Genomic DNA, 21,702 nt, shown 5'->3' on the forward strand with positions numbered 1-21,702 from the left:
CCTTTACCCCTCATGAGGACCCTGAGGCATAGACAGTCTTTCTCACATATTTCGGACTCACCATGGCCAATAATGAATATTTTGTACCCTCATTAGGGGCACTGAGGCTTGCCCCATTATCAGCTAGCCTATCTGAAATAACTTCTCTGGTCAACCACTGGTTATTACTCAACCTTCAGAATACATCCCTCCCTCCCTCCCAACAGCCTCTTCTCCATCTCCTCTTGCAAAGTCTTCATTTTCTGCCCCTTCCTCCCTTATTACTACTCATCAACCTCATCGTCTTCTTCCCCTGCAGTGCTACCTCATTCCACACCACTCCCTCTTCCTCCCATCGTCGTCCCTCTACTACTTCCACTGCTACAGATATTTTGAATACTCTTTTTAGCCTAGCTGAATGGGAGTGATTTTACTGTGATTCCCCCTACAGTCCCTTACTATGCCAATACCCTTCTCTTTCACAAATGTCTCCAAAAACAGGTAGGCAAAGTTTCCTTTTGGCAGTTGTTGCGATTGTTCACATGTTGTCACCGTTACAGTCCCAAGCTCATGCATTATTTACCCTGGCCTTACTCTGTGCTAGGCCAGACAGGAAGTATGCTGACAAGGTTTTTCTCTCACTGCCTACTCCAATGCCCCATTATGTTTGTGCATCTCCCTCAATATCTTTTCCCCCAACCCCATACCGTCCCACCTTGAACCTCTCTCTCCCAGTCAAATTCTTTTGCTATTCTAAATCCAGATACTCCAATCTCTACCACTTCCCTGTTGCCTACCCCTCTGTCTCCTATTCTCCTCCTCAAAAGAAAACCTTTGTTTTTCAGATCTCCCCACCCAACCCTTCCAGAAACTTGTCAGCACATCCAAAACTTCTTAAACATGGCCATAAGAACACTCCTCTTCTCTAATTGCCCCTTCTACCAATCCCAACCTAACCCCGTTTGCTGCCCGCTTTACCCTTTTCACTACGATTCTATCCGATGGTGCATTGTGACCTTTTACATCTAACATATTAGTTTTAATTATTATAATTTTTACCTTTTTTGTCACAATACTTTACTGTAGTGCTATACATTTGATGTCTTTACCATAGAGCTATATGACATCTGATGTCATATAGTATTTTAATGGGTTTTAACCATTAACCCCTTGCCGACGGGTACGACGTGTACGTACGTGCTATGCCCACTGTGAGTACTTGTTTGATTGTTTTTATACATAGATGGCTACACTTGTACTAAGTCACCAATGAGCCAGTTACGAGTACTGCCTGTCTCGCCCATTCACCCTTTTCTTTGATTTATGAAATATTTTACGTTATCTTATCTTATTTTGCTGTTACTAATGTTAAAAAACATTATAATAATTATAATGTTTATAATAAAAATAACACCATCGATATTCATAGCACTAGTTAAAATTATGTTTTTCCCGCCATTTTAAATCAGGTAAGGTCACAAGGTCTACTAATTGACTCCTTTGTGGCTAAGCACTAGCAGAGCCATCTATGGGCAGATATTTCACAAAAAATATAGAAAATAGGCACAGAATTTTCCTTATTTTTATTTAATTTTCCCCGGCAGCATTGGGTTAACCATTACTAAACTTTTTTTTTTTGGCGCTATGGTAAATTAGAGTAGCGAAAAGGGTTAGGAATGAGTTAATGATTAGAGTAAAGTGATAGGTTGAACAATACTAGAGGATAGTAAGGTAGAGAGGGGAAGCTGATGGGATACAGTATAAGGTATAGGTTGTTAGAAGGGGAAGAAGTTAAGGGAGTACGGAGCATTATGATAAACTACTGTGGCGAAAACTACAAAAATGAGTTTTATAATTAGGATAAATGGACAGAATAAGTGAATAAAGAAAGGGACAAGGAAAAGGAAAGGAGAAGAAAAGACCATGCAAAATTAGTTGGGGTGAGGGCTGAGGACCAAGTTATTTGGCCCTAGTCCCCGTTTCCTAAGCCCCCCACGACAACAATGAGCAAGGGGCTGAAGGTTAGCAGATAAAGGATATTAGATAATTTTGTGTGAAAATTGACCTTAAAAATAACCATATATTAAATTTCTTATGTTGCTCATCATTTTAGCAACTCCAAAAGGAAAGTTTTTTTTTTTTTAATTTGTTCAATGATGTAAAAAAGATATATCTGTTCGGGACGCTCACTCACACACACTCACTCACTCACTCACTCACTTTTTTTTTTTGTAGAATGAGAAACAAAGTAACTATTAAAAGTAACGTTTCCTCAGAGATTGGTTTTGTCTCATATAATCCCCCCCCCCCCCCCCATTTGCCTTCCCTAACCACTTCAGTCTAGGATAATGTCCTATCATCATGTATTTGACCAACCCTCACACTAGAGACATCCAGTTATGTCATGTGGTCAAGCCTGCTATATGTTGTGCACGTTAAACAGTAGTTTATTTGTTTCACCTGTGGTCACTGAGGAGTAAAGTATATGTTGTAGCTAAGAGTGGTGTTTCCCTTGCTTCTAAAATCTCTCAGGCAAAGTGGTTCAGTTGTGAGTCATGTGCTCTGTGATTTTTGTTCATTAAGTTTGCATACACTCCACAAGAGTTTAGTCACCAAGGACTCTGTGCCTAGTCCTTCCTGGTCTCACCTGTTTAACATTTTCCCTGATTTTTGGATTTTTAATTTTTATTTCTTGTTGCTATTAGTATTGATAATATAATAATCCAAATGTCAACAATAATAATAGTAATGATGTTAATTGCTTTAAAAAATAATAAGAAAATTCATGGAATGAGGTTATCAGGTGAAGCCAGGCAGGCCTATTAACAGTTTCTTGGTGATTTTCCAGCCATTTATGTATAATCAAATTTCACAAGTCTAAAGTGGTGTAGTAGATGGGTATTCATCTACCACTTGTCTGGTGTCTTATATCTTTGGGGAGTGATTGTAGTGGGTGTGAGTTCCTACTGTTATGGCTGTTAGTGCAGTGGAGTTGTATGGGGAAGCCAAAGAGGCTCCCCAGTCAACAAAAGAACTAGGCAGTCCTGTGTTGCTGCTGCATGCTGGGGTGCAGCTGGAGGATAGTTAGTTGCTGATCTGGATCTTGAAGCTTAAGTAATAGGGAGCTGTATCAGTCAACCTGGAACGAGGGGAGCCTTCAGTCCAACCAGAGTCGTGTCTATGTCAACCAGTCAGGTCTCAGCAGTGAGTTGCGAGAAGCACCTGCTGGGAAGAGAGTGAGAACGAGGCTGTTGGACCTGATGTGACCCAACATGGGAAGTATGCAAAGCTGCAGGTTGTGGCTTGTGTTGCTACAGTGAACTGTGCAATTACCCAGTGCCAATGGCATGAGTCAGTTCAGTTAGAATCATGTAACTGATGTTCTATTACCCCATTCAGTTCAGGATTTGCTCATGTCATGTCATTGGCTTCAGGCTAAATCAGCCACTCGAGTTAAGAATTTAGAAATGCAGGGGAAAAAAAATACACCTGTGTGTGTGGTTTTGGATATAGAATGTTTTTTTAAGGAAATGAGGCTAAAAGGTAGGATTGAAGTCTACTTTTGGGGGCCTGCATTTCCCCGTTGACCATAGTCAAGATCAAGCAAGTAAACTAGTATGCATAACTGAAGTATGCAGACACAGCAGCACATGGCATAGATTCTTGTCACTCAGCATTCAGGCTTGGATCACCATGATGCAATTTGACATTATCCAATGTGAGTGGGCCAATTAAGTAGCTAATAAATGGATTATTGTTACAGTACCATATAAGCAATAATTATAATCAATATTGTCTTACATTATATTACAGTATGTAATTTACTAGATTTAATCATATTTATTATAGGTCATATAAAAAAGTACAATTTGACAGTGCATTAATGAAGACTTCAAAATCATTGTTCAGGCTGGCATCAACTTTTTCTACTATTCTTCCTGATAGTAAAAAAATATATTTTCTTTTAAGACAGGAATGAAATAAATTCAGACATACAAAAGAATATTTATTCATATATATCTGACAAGTTGTACATTCTTTCTCTGCTTGAATATGATTTTAAAGAAAACCATTAGCACACAAGAAAAAATAAAAATAAAAAACTTGTCTGTTCATCAAAAGCATTTCTGGATTTGCCACAACACTAAACCTTTTCTCTTGGAAGCTCAAAATCTTGTGAAGATAAGGGATAAATATCACTTTCAGTCAACCTAGTCTACCTGGGCGGTATATTTGAAAATTAGGTGCAAGATGTGAGGGTTACTGACATTTTCTGCTGATTAAAAAAAAAAATATACAAAATAAAATAAATAAATACAGCCATTTGGGTTACTTTTATTTCCTTTTCCCTCATATTATGACACGGTTTCAAGTAACACCTTGATAAATGCATGTAAATTTTAGAAATAATTGCATTTAAAAAAAGGATTCAAACCAAGCTGGATTTAATAAAGTTGAATACTGTTGTTTGGTATAAGGACATATCCACACGGTTGGCAAACCCAGAGGGTAAGATTAGCAATGCCCATCAGACACCTTTGGAAAGCAAACCAGTAGAATAGCCGTGCCTTTAAGTAGACCAAAATCACCAGACAGTGGCTCTACTGCACTTATCCACCTATGGTAATGCTGGATATTGCAAGTCATGTTTGGCCACTCATAGACTTGTTCATGAGGGCAAGTTACAGGCATACAAAATTTGTCTGATGAAGGCATTGTTCAATCATGTGGAAACATCTTATATTATTTTAAAGAATGTGTGGACTGTATTTTGATAAAGAAATGAACTTCTTCATGTTAAATGCTGTTTTGTTTCCAATATGTTCTAAAAGATATTTAAATTTGTAAAATATACTACAGAAAATTGTAATTCTTATGAAAACCTTTTGTGAAATATCAATTAATCACAATGTAAAGATGTACCTAAATTCAAATGTATGGATTTACAAGTACATCACACTAAACTTGAATTGGAATCACTGCAACCATTATAAATCATGCAAGATCAAATATATAAATAATGCATGACCTTAACACCATTTGTACAGTCAACTATGAAGAAACATACAATATATAGTACACAAATATTGAAGGAATATGTGACTTTAGTCACTGATCTATTGTATTCAGTCCTTGTAGTAAAACACACACTTTACAGAAATAATTACTTATTTTTATGACAGCAACCACACTGATTTTATACTGGACACACTTAAAAAGTAATGTAAATATGCATTTGGCAGCTTCCCACTTCATAGAAAACTACTGAAAATATCCTTACTTGGAATGATGGCTGTATTTTATTATACTCAAAATATATTTCATTAATTGTAACTTAAATCAAAACTATCAAATCCCTAATGGCTCTAGAAGTATCACTGCCTTGACTACTTGCAAATGGCCTGGAAGATGCAAGTGTCATAATCAAGAGTAACATGTAAAGCCTGTTATCATCCATCAGCTTGCATTACAACAATTGCAGAGGCAAATTTATCCACAGAAAAGCTATGTACACTGAACACACATAACCACAATAATGGACATACATTTCATTTTTCTAATGAATTGGATAATTAGACTCACATTCCTGAAACATTCACATGAAAACACATGAAAGTATGAACAACTGATGTAATGCAACAGTACTGCATGAGGGTTACAAAAAAAAAAAAATTCAGACAAATACCACTGAAAAGAGTTGAAAGAAGGATTAAGTGAGGCAAGAAACAGAAAGAGAAGAGGGAATATTTTGACAGAGGCAAGCACAGCACATAATTGCGATCTTGCCTTAAAAAACAACATTATAAATCCAGTTCTCTCACACAGAATATGAATACCTTGGTTAATATATGTATACAGTATCTCATGTGTTATTTAACCTAGATAGCAGATATAGGCACAACATCAACCTCTCATTGCATATCTAATATGCAGCATTAAAGTATGTATGTGAACCTTTCACACAAAAACATAAGACATTTTTTAAAAATTATAAAAACAATGACCAGATCATTATGGTGTCATTCTCAGAAAATCATACTTAAAACATATGATTTTCCAGCATGGGAATATTATGAGTAGTGAATCGCTTTACGATTCCAAACACTGCAGCCTTTAGAATAGATGGAATGGGAATCATGTAATTAAAATTTCCACCAGACTAGTTTTCCTTATCTATTCACCAGATTAAATGAGCACCATAAAACGTTTTAGAATCATGTATTCCATCTAAGGCTACAAAAACAATCAGGATGTAACTGCAAGGGAAACTGTGGTAAGAGTTGATTGACTTTACAGCTTGATCTAATATCGCTTTCATTACATTTTGTAATATTCATATGCCTTCCTGCTGAAACTCTTGTCCTTTACCACAACAACAGCATTTCGGAATACTGTAAGAATAAAAGATTTGTGAAAATATATATATTTTAAAAATAACATTACTGAAAGTGAAGTTTTCTCTGTTGATGGAAGTTTATCTTGTAAGATGCAGTGCCTGGATCTTTGATTAAACATTATTATACGTAATTTTGCACAATCAAGTTAAAAATAACAAGCTTCACATCCTGTATCTAAAGATACACCAATTATTTTCTTTCACAACCATATCCATACTATTTATGATGTAATGTTACTGTTGTCTTTCAGTTGTGGAGTAACCTTGAGCATTCTTTATATATGCATGTTCATAAAGCAATGTACTACTCAATAACCAGCAACATGAAGAAAACAGTTTCTTTTTTAAATAAGAAAGTTTTCTTCATTTTTTAAAAAATAAACAAATATATAAAAGGAAGGAAAATGTACAAACTTGATCCTGTAGCATTACAGTAATCTGCTTCACAATACACTACAAGCAACACTTCAATGTTATTTCTTGAACTAGTAATATATAAATACATACACGTATGCATACATATACATATACATATGTATAATTATAACTATATATTACATATATGTATATTATATATATAATGTATATAATACATAACATATATATATACACATTATCAAATCATTTCTATATACATGCCAAATGCATCCAGTTTGGTTACCAGGACAGTTTGACAAAAAGATCTACCTCACGTGCCAGAACTAAACCAACGTGAACTCATACCAAAGTCCAGACACAAAAGCAAATCAAAGACCATCACACCCACACTCCCATCACTTTCAAACTGGTTCAGCACCCTCAGTCCCTCACCTACAACAGCACCATGCAACCACAACACTCAAACACTACAGAATTAATACATGTGATTTTACATCCAAAGCAACTAATTGTATATGCTGAGATGCACCTATTCACAATCATATTGGAAAATAAAGAAAATAATTCACTAGTTATCTACATCTATTCCTCTAAGAGGAGGAAATATACAAGAAAATACATAAACCAATCTATATATTAATACTATGTTGTGGTCGTATTTTTTTTTTTTATACAGAAGTTGCAGCACTATACACAGCTATTTACTAAGCTCATTCACTATATCTTGAAAGAAAAATTTCTACACAGACATTCAACATTTGGTCCTCCCTCTACATGAAGGAATGAGCTAGATACTGCTTTACACAGTACATACAGGTATGTTCTCCAGCTTCAAAGCAGGTCAAAGACAGATAAGAATATAGAAACATTCATTAGTCTCTCCTACATACATATTTTTTGTAAGTCTTTTTTATAATGTATTCTTTTTAACAGTGGATATGGAGATTACATAAGATGCACTTTAACAAGGTATAGAACATCATATACAACTTTGGTTTGCACAACAAACACGTTCTTAAACCTGATTCACTGCAATGTGTAGATTTACATGAAATATTTAACACATATTCCAACTTCTGGAAGACCTTAACAACTTGAAATAAGGTATCATAAGACTTGAATTTTATGAAACAAAATACAGATTTTAAGGCTCCACATGGTAATGGATTTTTATGATACCTCTAATACTTGTCGAAATAAAAAAGGAAACTTTTATAAGCTAAATGCCATTTTCAAAATATTTCTGAATATATGAAAAATGAACTGTTAAGTCACTGCTATTAAAGAACAGAAAAAGGGTCCACAACCAACTTTCAAAAAAGTGGCTGAAGTTTCACACTTTTTCCAAGTCTGAGGCTCTGTATATATTGGGTGATGATGTCTTATTGGGGCATTAATAAGGCAGTCACTAATAACTATGTCTAGAGCATTAATGTGTGCACAGCCAGCTGCTTCATTACACAGAAGTTCAATGTCACTTGCAGTTCGACGCCATTTCACATATGGCATAAATGTATCTACAAATATCTCACACAGTGTCGATGATTAGTCTAGTCATCACATTTGGCGGAGCTTAGCATCCTTCATCAAAGTACATCTGTCCATGCTAGGTTTGCTTATCCATTCCTCTTCATGTTCCTCAGATTCACAGAATCACTAGAGTCCCTCTCTCTCTCACGCCACATCACGACCAAATCGTACATCACAGCATATTTTGGTTCCAGAACCACCAAGGCAAATTGTTATCTTTGGCTGACGTTTTTCTCCTTTGGCTTCCCCTGATCCTTTCCCTTGTCCTTTGCTTCCATGCGCAGAGGTTTCAAATCAGGGGGCTTGAATTTTCTGATGGAAAAATAAAATATATAAAGTAAATGATTAAAGCAATAAGAACAACACCATCTTAAATACCAATAGCTGGTAAAAGTATCATGCACCAACTTCTGTAATTTCTATTATGATTAATCAATCTCTCAGTTACCAAAAAAGCTTGTGTACAAAAAACATAATATAGATACATTACATCCCACTTAAACATGAAATAAAAACCACATATAAAGAAACATTAAAAAATAATCAGTAAATGTAAAAAAAAGGATAAATCTTGAACACCAAGCTTTTAATTTAACAGAAAACAGCTGCCATAACTTACGAATACTGGGAGAAAGGCACGCCAATAATCAACAGGGGATTGGATTTCATATTAAGCCTCCACATGCCATGGTGATATCCCCTGCTGTCAAGGTCCCAAATTCGAAGACACTGAAAGTAAAGCAGTTATGAAGACCAGGTATGTTCCCTTCACAGAGCTTATTTTGTGTAGTAAAAGACATGGACTTTAGTTGGTCTGCACTGGGCGAATAGGATATTTTTGTGGGAAAATACTTCCAAGTTATAAATAGGATTTAAAGGGACTCTGTGTTGTTGACCTTGTAAATCTCTCTCACTGAATGAAGAGAGAGAAAAAACATGGCTATGAGGCAAAACAAATTTCCCGCCACCAAAAGGAAAGAAAAAAAACCCAGATGAGTGATACTGATAATGACCATGAATAGAAAGTGGTGATGGTGAAGAAGAAGAAGAAGAAGAAGAAGAAGAAGAAGAAGAAGAAGAAGAAGAAGAAGAAGAAGAAGAAGAAGAAGAAGAAGAAGAAGAAGAAGAAGAAGAAGAAGAAGAAGAAGAAGAAGAAGAAGAAGAAGAAGAAGAAGAAGAAGAAGAAGAAGAAGAAGAAGAAGAAGAAGAAGAAGAAGAAGAAGAAGAAGAAGAAGAAGAAGAAGAAGAAGAAGAAGAAGAAGAAGAAGAAGAAGACGAAGAAGAAGAAGAAGAAGAAGAAGAAGAAGAAGAAGAAGAAGAAGAAGAAGAAGAAGAAGAAGAAGAAGAAGAAGAAGAAGAAGAAGAAGAAGAAGAAGAAGAAGAAGAAGAAGAAGAAGAAGAAGAAGAAGAAGAAGAAGAAGAAGAAGAAGAAGAAGAAGAAGAAGAAGAAGAAGAAGAAGAAGAAGAAGAAGAAGAAGAAGAAGAAGAAGAAAGAAGAAGAAGAAGAAGAAGAAGATTAAGAAGACAACAAAACGACAACGAAAAGCAAGAAGACCAAGAAAAAACAAAGACAAGAACACAAACCGTTACTCATCCAGCGAGACTCACCTTGGCGACCTGCAACCAAGTGGAATAATCTTTGTGGTGCTCCATGTGGATGAACAGCAGGTAGGTGTGGCCTGTGGTGTCTGGAATGAAGGTATCCTCGCAAGGACTTCGGGAATGATCTAGGACTGTTCCCCTACGCAACATCCCTGTGATCAATTCTTCGTAAGCATCCTTCTTCAAGCTGTGGGGTTACGGAATAAAAAATAAAAAAAACTCTTAGTAAGGACTGAGAACTTTGGTAAAGCTAATGCCGTTGGTTTATATGTAAAACCTACTTATTCTAATCTCAGAATGGCATTAAATGCAAGAATCATACCAATTGAAATCAATGATACTACATACAGAGACAAACACTACATAAAAAAAAAGGAGAAACAAACACATAAACAACCCAAGTACCCACGTGTCGAGATCCCGCAATTCGACGTAGGGCAGAGTGTTGAACGAGTGTTTCTTGAAATAAGTGTCTTGGAAGTACGAGTTCATGTTGAGGCCCGAGGAACCGAAGTGGTAGGTCCGAGACACGTCCGGCACGATGCACTCGCGGCCTCGTCGGACCTCGCCCAGTCGCATCCACATGTCCCAGTCCCACATCTGAAACGAGTGGATTGTGTGTGAGTATTTTCTTCGACGTTGGAAGAAGCATTTATTGGTTTACGTTTGCGCGTCTGTTTATCTAGCGATCTGCTTTATCCCCCCGAGAGGGATTTATTTCTCTACACCCATACTATCCACTTCAATTTGAAAACACAGACAGACCTTTATATATGATTTGTAAACAGCCAACAATGAAATGAGGAAAACACCCATTCATATCTTTTAACCACAACTTAAATCCTCCATCACAAGAGGCGCCCCAACCAGCCAGCCAAACAACTCACCTTCTCCGGCGTCGGCCACTTCGACTCCAGCTCGTCCTTGTAGAGCGACCTCTTGAGAATCCAGCCGAGGCCGGGCATGGTCTCCACCCGGTACAGGAGCGCCGGGTCACTGCTGGTGTGTTCGTAGCCTTGGTCATTCCAGGCGCTGACGCAGTACACTGTGGGGTCCTCTTCTAAAAGTCTTAGGGTTTGACTGAAGTAACTATTATCAGAAAGAGAGAGAAAAAAAATCGATTAACTCTCATAAAAATAATAATTAAAAAAGTCTTAGGGTTTCAGTGAAGTAACTTATCACAAAGGGAGTGAATAAATAGTAATCAATAAATTCTCATAAAAATAATAATCCTAAAAAAGGTCTTCAGGTCTGACTGCAGACAGAGAAAGTAATAATATATAAGCAAATATCAAATAAAACTCTCCAAAAAAACAGAATTTACAAAATCCGCCGACTCTAAGACATCGACTCTTCCTATATTCTAACGTTATGAAACAAACAAACTAAAAGAAAAAGAAAACCACATAAACTCTCCTATAACTACTGCCGAATTACCCGCCAAAGCAAATCCTATTCTGTGCCATTTGGAGAACCTTTTCTTTCCTTCTTTTTAACAGGACTTCGCAAACACTTCCACCCAAAATTCCGCCAACACCTCCACCCAAGATTCCGCCAACATTTCCACCCAAGATTCGCCAACACCTTCCTCCACCCAAGATTCCGCCAACATTTCCACCCAAGATTCGCCAACACCTTCCTCCACCCAAGATTCCGCCAACATTTCCACCCAAGATTCGCCAACACCTTCCTCCACCCAAGATTCCGCCAACATTTCCACCCAAGATTCGCCAACACCTTCCTCCACCCAAGATTCGCCAACACCTTCCTCCACCCAAGATTCCGCCAACATTTCCACCCAAGATTCGCCAACATTCCCACCCAAGATTCGCCAACACTTCCACCCAAGATTCCGCCAACATTTCCACCCAAGATTCGCCAACACCTTCCTCCACCCAAGATTCCGCCAACATTTCCACCCAAGATTCGCCAACATTCCCACCCAAGATTCGCCAACACTTCCACCCAAGATTCCGCCAACATTTCCACCCAAGATTCGCCAACACCTTCCTCCACCCAAGATTCGCCAACACCTTCCTCCACCCAAGATTCGCCAACACCTTCCTCCACCCAAGATTCCGCCAACATTTCCACCCAAGATTCGCCAACACCTTCCTCCACCCAAGATTCGCCAACACCTTCCTCCACCCAAGATTCCGCCAACATTTCCACCCAAGATTCGCCAACATTCCCACCCAAGATTCGCCAACACTTCCACCCAAGATTCCGCCAACATTTCCACCCAAGATTCGCCAACACCTTCCTCCACCCAAGATTCCGCCAACATTTCCACCCAAGATTCGCCAACATTCCCACCCAAGATTCGCCAACACTTCCACCCAAGATTCCGCCAACATTTCCACCCAAGATTCGCCAACACCTTCCTCCACCCAAGATTCCGCCAACATTTCCACCCAAGATTTTCCCTCGCCCTCTTCCCCAGGACCTCTCCAACCCTTACCTGAAGAAGTCCGGAGAAACGTCGAGGTCTTCTTCAAGGATGATGGCATAGCGAGCCGCCGGGAAGATGTTGAAGGTGGCGGTGAGGGAGGCCTTGTAGTGCTGGGTGATGCGTGCGTTCCTTACCTGGGGAGGGGGGGGGGGGGAGCAGATTCACGAGGTCAGTTAAGTGTATTGGCGATTGCGGTTAAAGAGGGATGTATGTATGTATTATGCATGTATGAATTATGCATGTGTGTATTATGCATGTGTGTATTACGCATGTGTGTATGTATTTATGTGTTTGCATGTATGTGTATGTATGCATGTGTGTATGTATGTATGATTTATTTTAGCCACTGAAATTCAACGGTGGTTTATTTTTCCCGGTCAGTGAAATATAATGGTACTCAAGTTTAAAGATGAATTTTAAGTAGGTCAAATATAATGGTGATTGTTCTATGGAGAATAAGTTCGAAAATCAGTCAGTGAAATGTAATGGCACTTGGATTTTAAGAATAAAGTCAGTTTGGTGTAATGGTGCTCATTTCCTATAAAGAATATACGTTTTAAGTCTGATTTTCAAGCTTTAAGTCTACCAATTTATCTAATCAGAGGGTCCTGTCGATTTGAAGAATTTCATGAAGAACCCGTGCCACACACACTCAAACAACAAAACAAACAGAAGTAAAATGTAAACAAAGGTAAAAAAAAAAAAAATGTACAATACTGTAATTTCATACACTGCATCCCTAACATCGTGCTTACAGACACATGCTCTAAGACCTACACTGTGGCTACGCAAATGGTACTCCGCAGGATTGTCAATTCGCGCCCAAAATCCTTCCGACTTGAAAAAAAAAAAAAAAAAAGTCACTGAGTCGATTAATTTATTCATCGTGACTGATAAACCATCACGCCCGTACACTAGTAACGACTGAAAGTACCTTGTCCTCTATCTTATTCTCCTCGGGTGAGCCGCGAATGTCTGTTAGGTCCGGATAGGCTTCCTGATAAGAAACAGGTGCGGCCGTTTCATTAGCCTTCGCGCGGTTGTTAATTAGTCCAGATTAGTTTTGTTTAAATTTGCCTTTTCAGGATGAAAGTACTTACTGTATAGTTGATGAAATTCATTTAAATGATTCCCGAACAACTGTCGATTGCCAACACATTTTATAAGCGTGTCGAATTGAAAATCTATTGAACTCCTATTCTACATCTAAAGGTCATTTGGAATGCCAGAAGTGGGCCACGGTTTAAAAATGTCTGAGGACCCCTGTCATTGTACCATGCCAACAATATACTTTTATAATATAGACATTATGATATTCCGAGATATAATAAATGTTGTTATATGGTAATGCTAACTCTATCCCAACAATACTGACTTAAGAAAAAAAAAACCTAAAACAATACATTTGTCGCCAGGTTTGAATACCACTTTAATTCAGCGACCACAAACGTATCATAATCCGAAAGAACAAGAACTTTAATGAAGCTCTATTGTCCTTGAACTTGGTAAAACGTATTATTTTCAAGTCGCTTCTTTTCGCGCCCGGTTCTGGCCGTCCGTGAGTCTCGTGGGTAATTACTAACTACTCATTTCGGCGATCGTGGTCGTTAGCCTCCGGGGTTCAGCGAAATAGGGCCTAAAACCGCACTTCTGTTGCGCCTTGATATCCGATGATATACAGCGCACATGCTTAAGCTTAGTCTGTACTCAATCATCCAAGGAATTAAAAACAGCACTTATTTGCCTATTGGGGTAAACAGACGTATACATTCTGAACAAATTGAAAAATATCAATCTACATAAACAAATCAATTCAATCAATCAATACCTCAACATACCATCAAACAAACAAACAAACACACCAGCCGCTCACTCACCCAACCAACAATACATTTAAAAAAAAAATATCAAGCAATCGAACAGCCCGACCAACAAACGAGACAAACAAACACACGCCCACGACATACCCCGAGCGGCGTGTGCTGGATTCCCCTCAGGCCGAAAAGCTTGGTCACGGCGAGAGGTTCTTCGTAATAGCCGTCGATAAAAACGGTTATCATGTCGGGGTTCACTCCAGGGGCCGCTAACAACGAGCGGAGGGATCTGCGGGGAAGGAAACAAAAACGGAAAACATGAACAAGTGACATTTTATAATTTTCTATCTGGGACTCACGAAATCCCTCACTAATAATTTCATGTACTAGCATTTCGAACAAGGTCAAATCGTTCGGTAATTCAGTAACATTGCAAAAAACTCTTTAAAAAGGACAGTTATATGTTTGTGGAAATGACTGCAATACTGATACATTTGTATTGATACAAACGGAAAGCTACCGCTGCGACTAATAATGCTTTGGCTACACACACACACACACACACACACACACACACACACACACACACACACACACACACACACACACACACACACACACACACACACACACACACACACACACACACACACACACACACACACACACACACACACACACACACACACACACACACACACACACACACACACACACACACACACACACACACACACACACACACACACACACACACACACACTCTCACACACACACACACACACACACACACACACACACACACACTCACACACACTCTCACACACACACACACACACACACACACACTCACACACACTCTCACACACACACACACACACACACACACACACACACACACACACACACACACTCACACACACACACACACACACACACACACACACACACACACACACACACACACACACTCACACACTCACACACTCACACACTCACACACTCACACACACACACACACACTCACACACTCACACACTCACACACACACACACACACTCACACACTCACACACACACACACTCTCACACACACACACACACACACACTCACACACTCACACACTCACACACTCACACACACACACACACACACACACACACACACACATACACACACACACACACACACACATACACATACACATACACATACACATACACATACACATACACATACACATAACACATACACATACGCGCGCGCGCTCACATTCATGCACGCACGCATGCACGCTCATCCTTTTGCTTTCTCTTTCTTTCACACTTACTATCACCCTCATCCTCTCACTCTCACTACCCCCCTCTCCCTCACGATACTCACTCTCCCACCCCCACCTTCCCCCCCACCGCCCTCTCTCCAACACCCAACCGCACAGCATCACCGTCCTCGCACACGCACGACACAGCCACACGCGCCTCGAGAACGCGCGCAATGAAACCCCCCCACAAACCTCGGACAAATGACCCACCTGTACAGATAGTGTGGACGGTTGCTGGCGATGATCGCGACGGGGACATCGTGCACCTGGTTGTTGAGGAGCTGTCGAGAGAGGGGTGGCATTAGGTCCTGAATGGCGCGGGTTTGAGGGCAAGAGTTAATGGCCAGCTGGCTTGGGTAGCGGTGGTGGGATTAGAATAAGATAAACACACTTGTGTATAGGTATGCCTGGTAATAATAATAACAATCATGATGATAGCAGTAAACAATAACATCAACGATGATTATAACAACTATAGGTATGTCCGGTGTTAAAAATAACAATAACTATGATGACAATAACAAAATCAGTAACAGCATCAATGATTATAACAAAAAAGTAAACATAACATCCATGATGATAACAAAAACGACACCAGTGACCAGAACAGCAGCACCACCAACGCCCACAACGGTACTCACGGGCTCGGTGGTGAAGGCGAGGGGCGCGGGGTCGCTGCACGAGCACACGGAGCCGTAGCCCTCGATGTGGCTGCAGAACTCCCTCCGGCGGCGGTGCTCCTCCGTGTCCGGCCACCCGCAGTCGCTCTCTGGGGAAGGCATGCTTAGGCTGAGAAAAAATGCTTAAAGGATCATTTTGTGCATTCTGATACGGTCTATCGAGGCATCTGATGTATGCACCCTGTTCCTCTATATCCCTTTCCCTTTTCCGTCGTCGTCCTCTTATTCTTATTCTTCCACGCCCTCCCCCCATCCCCTTCCTCCTGCCCTTCTCGCTTTCTTTTCTTCACTTCTCCTTTCACGCCCTTCAGTCCCTTACTTTCCTCTTCCCTTATCCTGCACCTCCCTCTTCCCTTTCTCTACCTCCCCGCTTCTCCTTCCATCCCTTATTCCTCCTCCCTCTCCCTATCTTCCCCTTCCCCCTCCTACTTCTCCTCGCATCTCTCACCCCCCCCCCCTCCTCCCATCTCCCTTCCTCCCCCTCCCCCTGCTCACCTTCGAAGGGCACGAGGGGCACCTCCGCCCTCAGCATGACGGCCGATCCCCACGTGTTGAAGTCGGGGCTGTGGGCGAGCTGCTCCCCGTACACCCGGCCGCCCTTCACGGCCACCATCGCCCACATGTCTCGCCACCCGAGCTCGTGGGCGTGCGTGCTGCCCAGGCGTCGCAGCGCGTCCCGCCCGCCGTTCTTCATCTGGAACGTTCCCTCATCCTGCGAGGAAAGAGAGAGAGAGAGATATGCAGTCAAAACAACGCCACATAAAATACCGAATGACAACATAAAACAAGCACAGATTCAAAAACTAAAGAAAACAAATCCAACTTTCCTAAAATAAAACAAAATACTAAACACAGAAATACATAAACAACTGAATAGAAAAAAAATCCAAAGAACACGCATCTATTCGTTAGCAACCCAACAGAGCAATTTCGCCGAAGCAGTGTGGTATTGACCTCGTTACGAAGAGGAGATATATAGCCAATAATCATTGACGTGGTTGAGGCCTTCGGGTGGCGGGGAAGGGGGGAGGAGGGAGGAGGGGAAAAGGAGGGAAAGAGGCAGAGAGAAAGAGAAAGCGAGAGAAAGAGAAAGAGTGAAAGAGAGAAAGAGAGAGAAAGAGTGAAAGAGAGAAAGAAAAAAGAGAGAGAGAGAAAGAGAGAAAGAGAGAGAGAGAGAGAGAGAGAGAGAGAGAGAGAGAGAGAGAGAGAGAGAGAGAGAGAGAGAGAATGAGAGAGAGAGAGAGAGAATGAGAGAGAGAGATAATGAGAGAGAGAGATAATGAGAGAGAGAGAGAGAATGAGAGAGAGAGAGAGAATGAGAGAAAGAGAAAGAATGAGAGAGAGAGAGAGAGAGAGAGAAAGAGAGAATGAGAGAAAGAGAGAATGAGAGAGAGAGAGAGAGAATGAGAGAGAGACAGAATGAGAGAGAGAAAGAGAAATACAGAGAAAGAGAGAAAGACACAACGAGAAAGGGAGAGAGACAGCGCGGAAGAGAGACGGAGAGAGAGCGACACTCCCCGCGCGCCCCAACCGCCCGTCATAGCACGGCTGCATAAACCGTTTGCCCGAGCGACTTTTGCCCGCAGTAGCTAATGGCATCAGTAACCCTTAATGTGTGTATTGGGTCGGCGGTCGGCTCGCCCTTTGTTATGCCTCTTTGTTAAGTCCTAACGGGGAGATTCAATTGCCGGGCTTTGGAGGAGGCCGGGCGTAGATGGCACTATATTGCAACGGTTGTGACTCTTCTCTGCCGGTATATAACGAGCCGTTTTTTTTTTTTTCCTTTTTCTTTTATGTTTTTTTTATGGTATATGATTATCTTACGGGTCTTCCCTCCCAGTTCTAACTCACTCTCTGTTACACACACTTATAAACACAAGACCCACAGACACAAAAAAGACAGACAGACGCACAAGCGCACGCACACGCGCACACGCACGCACACGCACACGCACACGTACATACACACACACGAGATTTAGGATATCACAGCCATCAGTGTCGGCGAGACATGAGTCCATCACTGGTGTTCCTAACATTGAAACTAGAGAGAAACGAGAAGGGGAGAGGGCGAAAGGGTGGGAGGGAAAGGGAGATAGAAAGGGAGAAGGGAGAAAGGGAGGGAGGTATGGAGGAGGGAAGGAAGGGAAAGAGAGAGCGAGGGAGGAAGGGAAGGAGGAGGAAGGGAAGGGAAAAAGAGAGGAAGGGAAAAAGAGAGGAAGGGAAATAGGGAAGGAGATAAGGAGGGGGAAGGAAGGGAAACAGAGGGAAGTGGGAAAACACACAAAAAAACAAGAATGATAATAAAGAATACACACATCTATCTACAGAATACCTACATATCTACATCTATTCAACACTTTATTAACGAACACTGCAAATAACACTCGCCAGAAATATCAAATAACAAACCTAAACGGCCAGGACGCGATGGCCAAGACAAACAATGCCACGCACCTAACGACAACAATCTTGGTGGCCACATTCTGACAACCTTGATGGCCAACACCCCGACCACTTTGATGGCCAACATCCTGACAACCTGACTGCCTGGAAGCAACATGGCCAACATCCTGACAACCTGACCGCCTGGAAGCAACATGGCCAACACATACCAAACACCAACCAACGCACCTTGATGGCCAGGACGAGGATCCTCCCGGGGGACACCATGTTGAGGAACAGCGTCATGGCCTCGTCCTCGTGCGGCGAGTACGTGTCGAACACCCGCTGGGCCATGACGGCGCCGCTGGCCTGGTGCAGCACCAGCACGTGGATGCCGCGGCCCTTGCGCTCCTCGCTGTCCTCCACGATCTGGGAGGGGAGAGGGGGGTGGGGGGGGTAAGAAGAATGACAATAATTATAGTAAGAATAAGAATAAGAATAACAATAACAATAACAATAACAATAATAATAACAATAATTATAATAATAATAATAACAATAATTATAATAATAATAATAATAACAATAATTATAATAATAATATTAACGATAATTATGATTATCATTATAATAATGATGATTATTATAATAATAGTAATACTAATGATAATAATGATGATGATCATAGTAATAATAAAAATAACAGTAGTAGTGATAGTGATGGTGATAATGATAATGATAGTGATAATGATAGTGATAGTGATAATGATAGTGATAGTGATAATGATAATAATAGTGATAATGATAATAATAGTAATAGTAATAGTGATAGTGATAGTGATAATAATAGTGATAATGATAATAATAGTGATAATGATAATAATAGTAATAGTAATAGTGATAGTGATAATGATAATAATAGTAATAGTAATAGTGATAGTGATAGTGATAGTGATAGTGATAGTGATAGTGATAGTGATAATGATAATAATAGTAATAGTAATAGTGATAGTGATAATGATAATAATAGTGATAATGATAATAATAGTAATAGTAATAGTGATAGTGATAATGATAGTGATAATGATAATAATAGTAATAGTAATAGTGATAGTGATAGTGATAGTGATAGTGATAGTGATAGTGATAATGATAATAATAGTAATAGTAATAGTGATAGTGATAATGATAATAATAGTGATAATGATAATAATAGTAATAGTAATAGTGATAGTGATAGTGATAATGATAGTGATAGTGATAGTGATAATGATAATAATAGTAATAGTAATAGTGATAGTGATAGTGATAATGATAATAATAGTAATAGTAATAGTGATAGTGATAATGATAATAATAGTGATAATGATAATAATAGTGATAATGATAATAATAGTAATAGTAATAGTGATAGTGATAATGATAGTGATAGTGATAGTGATAGTGATAGTGATAGTGATAGTGATAGTGATAGTGATAATGATAATAATAGTGATAATGATAATAATAGTAATAGTAATAGTGATAGTGATAATGATAATAATAGTGATAATGATAATAATAGTGATAATGATAATAATAGTGATAATGATAATAATAGTAATAGTAATAGTGATAGTGATAATGATAATAATAGTGATAATGATAGTGATAATGATAATAATAGTAATAGTAATAGTGATAGTGATAATGATAATAATAGTGATAATGATAGTGATAATGATAATAATAGTAATAGTAATAGTGATAGTGATAATGATAATAAGATAATAATAGTGATAATGATAATAAGATAATGATAGTGATAATGATGATAACAATAATAATAACAATAATTATAATAATAATAATAACAATAATTATAATAATAATAATAACAATAATTATAATAATAATAATAACAATAATTATAATAATAATAATAATAATAACAATAATTATAATAATAATAATAATAATAATAACAATAATTATAATAATAATAATAACAATAATTATAATAATAATAATAACAATAATTATAATAATAATAATAATAATAACAATAATTATAATAATAATAATAACAATAATTATAATAATAATAATAACAATAATTATAATAATAATAATAATAACAATAATTATAATAATAATAATAATAATAACAATAATTATAATAATAATAATAGTTATAGTAAAGGTAATAGTAAAAGTATTAGTAATAGTGATAGTGATAATGATAGTGATAATGATAATAATAGTGATAATGATAATAATAGTAATAGTAATAGTGATAGTGATAATGATAATAATAGTGATAATGATAATAATAGTGATAATGATAATAATAGTGATAATGATAATAATAGTAATAGTAATAGTGATAGTGATAATGATAATAATAGTGATAATGATAATAATAGTGATAATGATAATAATAGTGATAATGATAATAATAGTGATAATGATAATAATAGTGATAATGATAGTGATAATGATAATAATAGTGATAATGATAATAATAGTGATAATGATAATAATAGTAATAGTAATAGTGATAGTGATAATGATAATAATAGTGATAATGATAATAATAGTAATAGTAATAGTGATAGTGATAATGATAATAATAGTAATAGTAATAGTGATAGTGATAATGATAATAATAGTGATAATGATAGTGATAATGATAATAATAGTAATAGTAATAGTGATAGTGATAGTGATAATGATAATAATAGTGATAATGATAATAATAGTAATAGTAATAGTGATAGTGATAGTGATAGTGATAATGATAATAATAGTGATAATGATAATAATAGTAATGACAGACACGCAGAGACAAACAGACAGAGAAAAAAGAAAGACAAACACAGAGAGAGGCCTACATAAAGGCCCCTTAAACATCGCTCTTTTCTATGGACCAAAAATTTGATGATGTATGCAAGAGACACTTTTTATCTTAAGGAAGCTATTAGGCCTTTTTTCCCTCTCTCTCTTTCTCGAAATCTATACCACATTTCTGATACTGACATCCGGACGTTTAAATACGACCAATAGACGCCATCGCCAACCGTTCTTTTATCTTCAAAACGTTTCCCTTTTCCATGATTCATTTCTATTGGATGACCTCTTTTCCCCAGCCTATTGGATGACCTCTTTTCCCCTGACCTCGTGCT

The 21,702-nt window shown here is 38.4% G+C and overlaps 1 protein-coding gene across 1 annotated transcript; it reads right to left on the bottom strand.

The window, feature by feature from the left end:
• Positions 1-3,972: 3,972 nt before the first annotated feature.
• On the bottom strand, positions 3,973-18,962 carry LOC125036049 (protein O-linked-mannose beta-1,2-N-acetylglucosaminyltransferase 1-like). Its single transcript, XM_047628415.1, has 11 exons — positions 18,788-18,962; positions 16,649-16,865; positions 16,115-16,242; positions 15,684-15,754; positions 14,306-14,441; positions 12,348-12,472; positions 10,774-10,975; positions 10,296-10,486; positions 9,893-10,073; positions 8,904-9,013; positions 3,973-8,596 (listed from the first exon to the last, which is right to left on the bottom strand). The coding sequence occupies exons 1-11, from the start codon at positions 18,890-18,892 to the stop codon at positions 8,497-8,499; spliced, it is 1,566 nt and encodes a 521-aa protein (XP_047484371.1). The 5' UTR covers positions 18,893-18,962; the 3' UTR covers positions 3,973-8,496.
• Positions 18,963-21,702: the final 2,740 nt, after the last annotated feature.

This window comes from Penaeus chinensis, chromosome 20, assembly GCF_019202785.1.
Source record: "Penaeus chinensis breed Huanghai No. 1 chromosome 20, ASM1920278v2, whole genome shotgun sequence".
Lineage (NCBI taxonomy): Eukaryota > Metazoa > Arthropoda > Malacostraca > Decapoda > Penaeidae > Penaeus > Penaeus chinensis.

What these genes read in the sequence shown, in the direction of transcription:
- LOC125036049 (XM_047628415.1), bottom strand. Translation starts at nt 18,892, where the DNA reads ATGGCCCAGCGGGTGTTCGACACGTACTCGCCGCACGAGGACGAGGCC. An exon ending in CGTCCACACTATCTGTACAG is followed by an intron (nt 14,442 to 15,683) that starts GTGGGTCATTTG and finishes CCTTCCCCGCAG; the next exon opens with ATCCCTCCGCTCGTTGTTAG. An exon ending in GTTTCTCCGGACTTCTTCAG is followed by an intron (nt 10,976 to 12,347) that starts GTAAGGGTTGGA and finishes TTCTGATAATAG; the next exon opens with TTACTTCAGTCAAACCCTAA.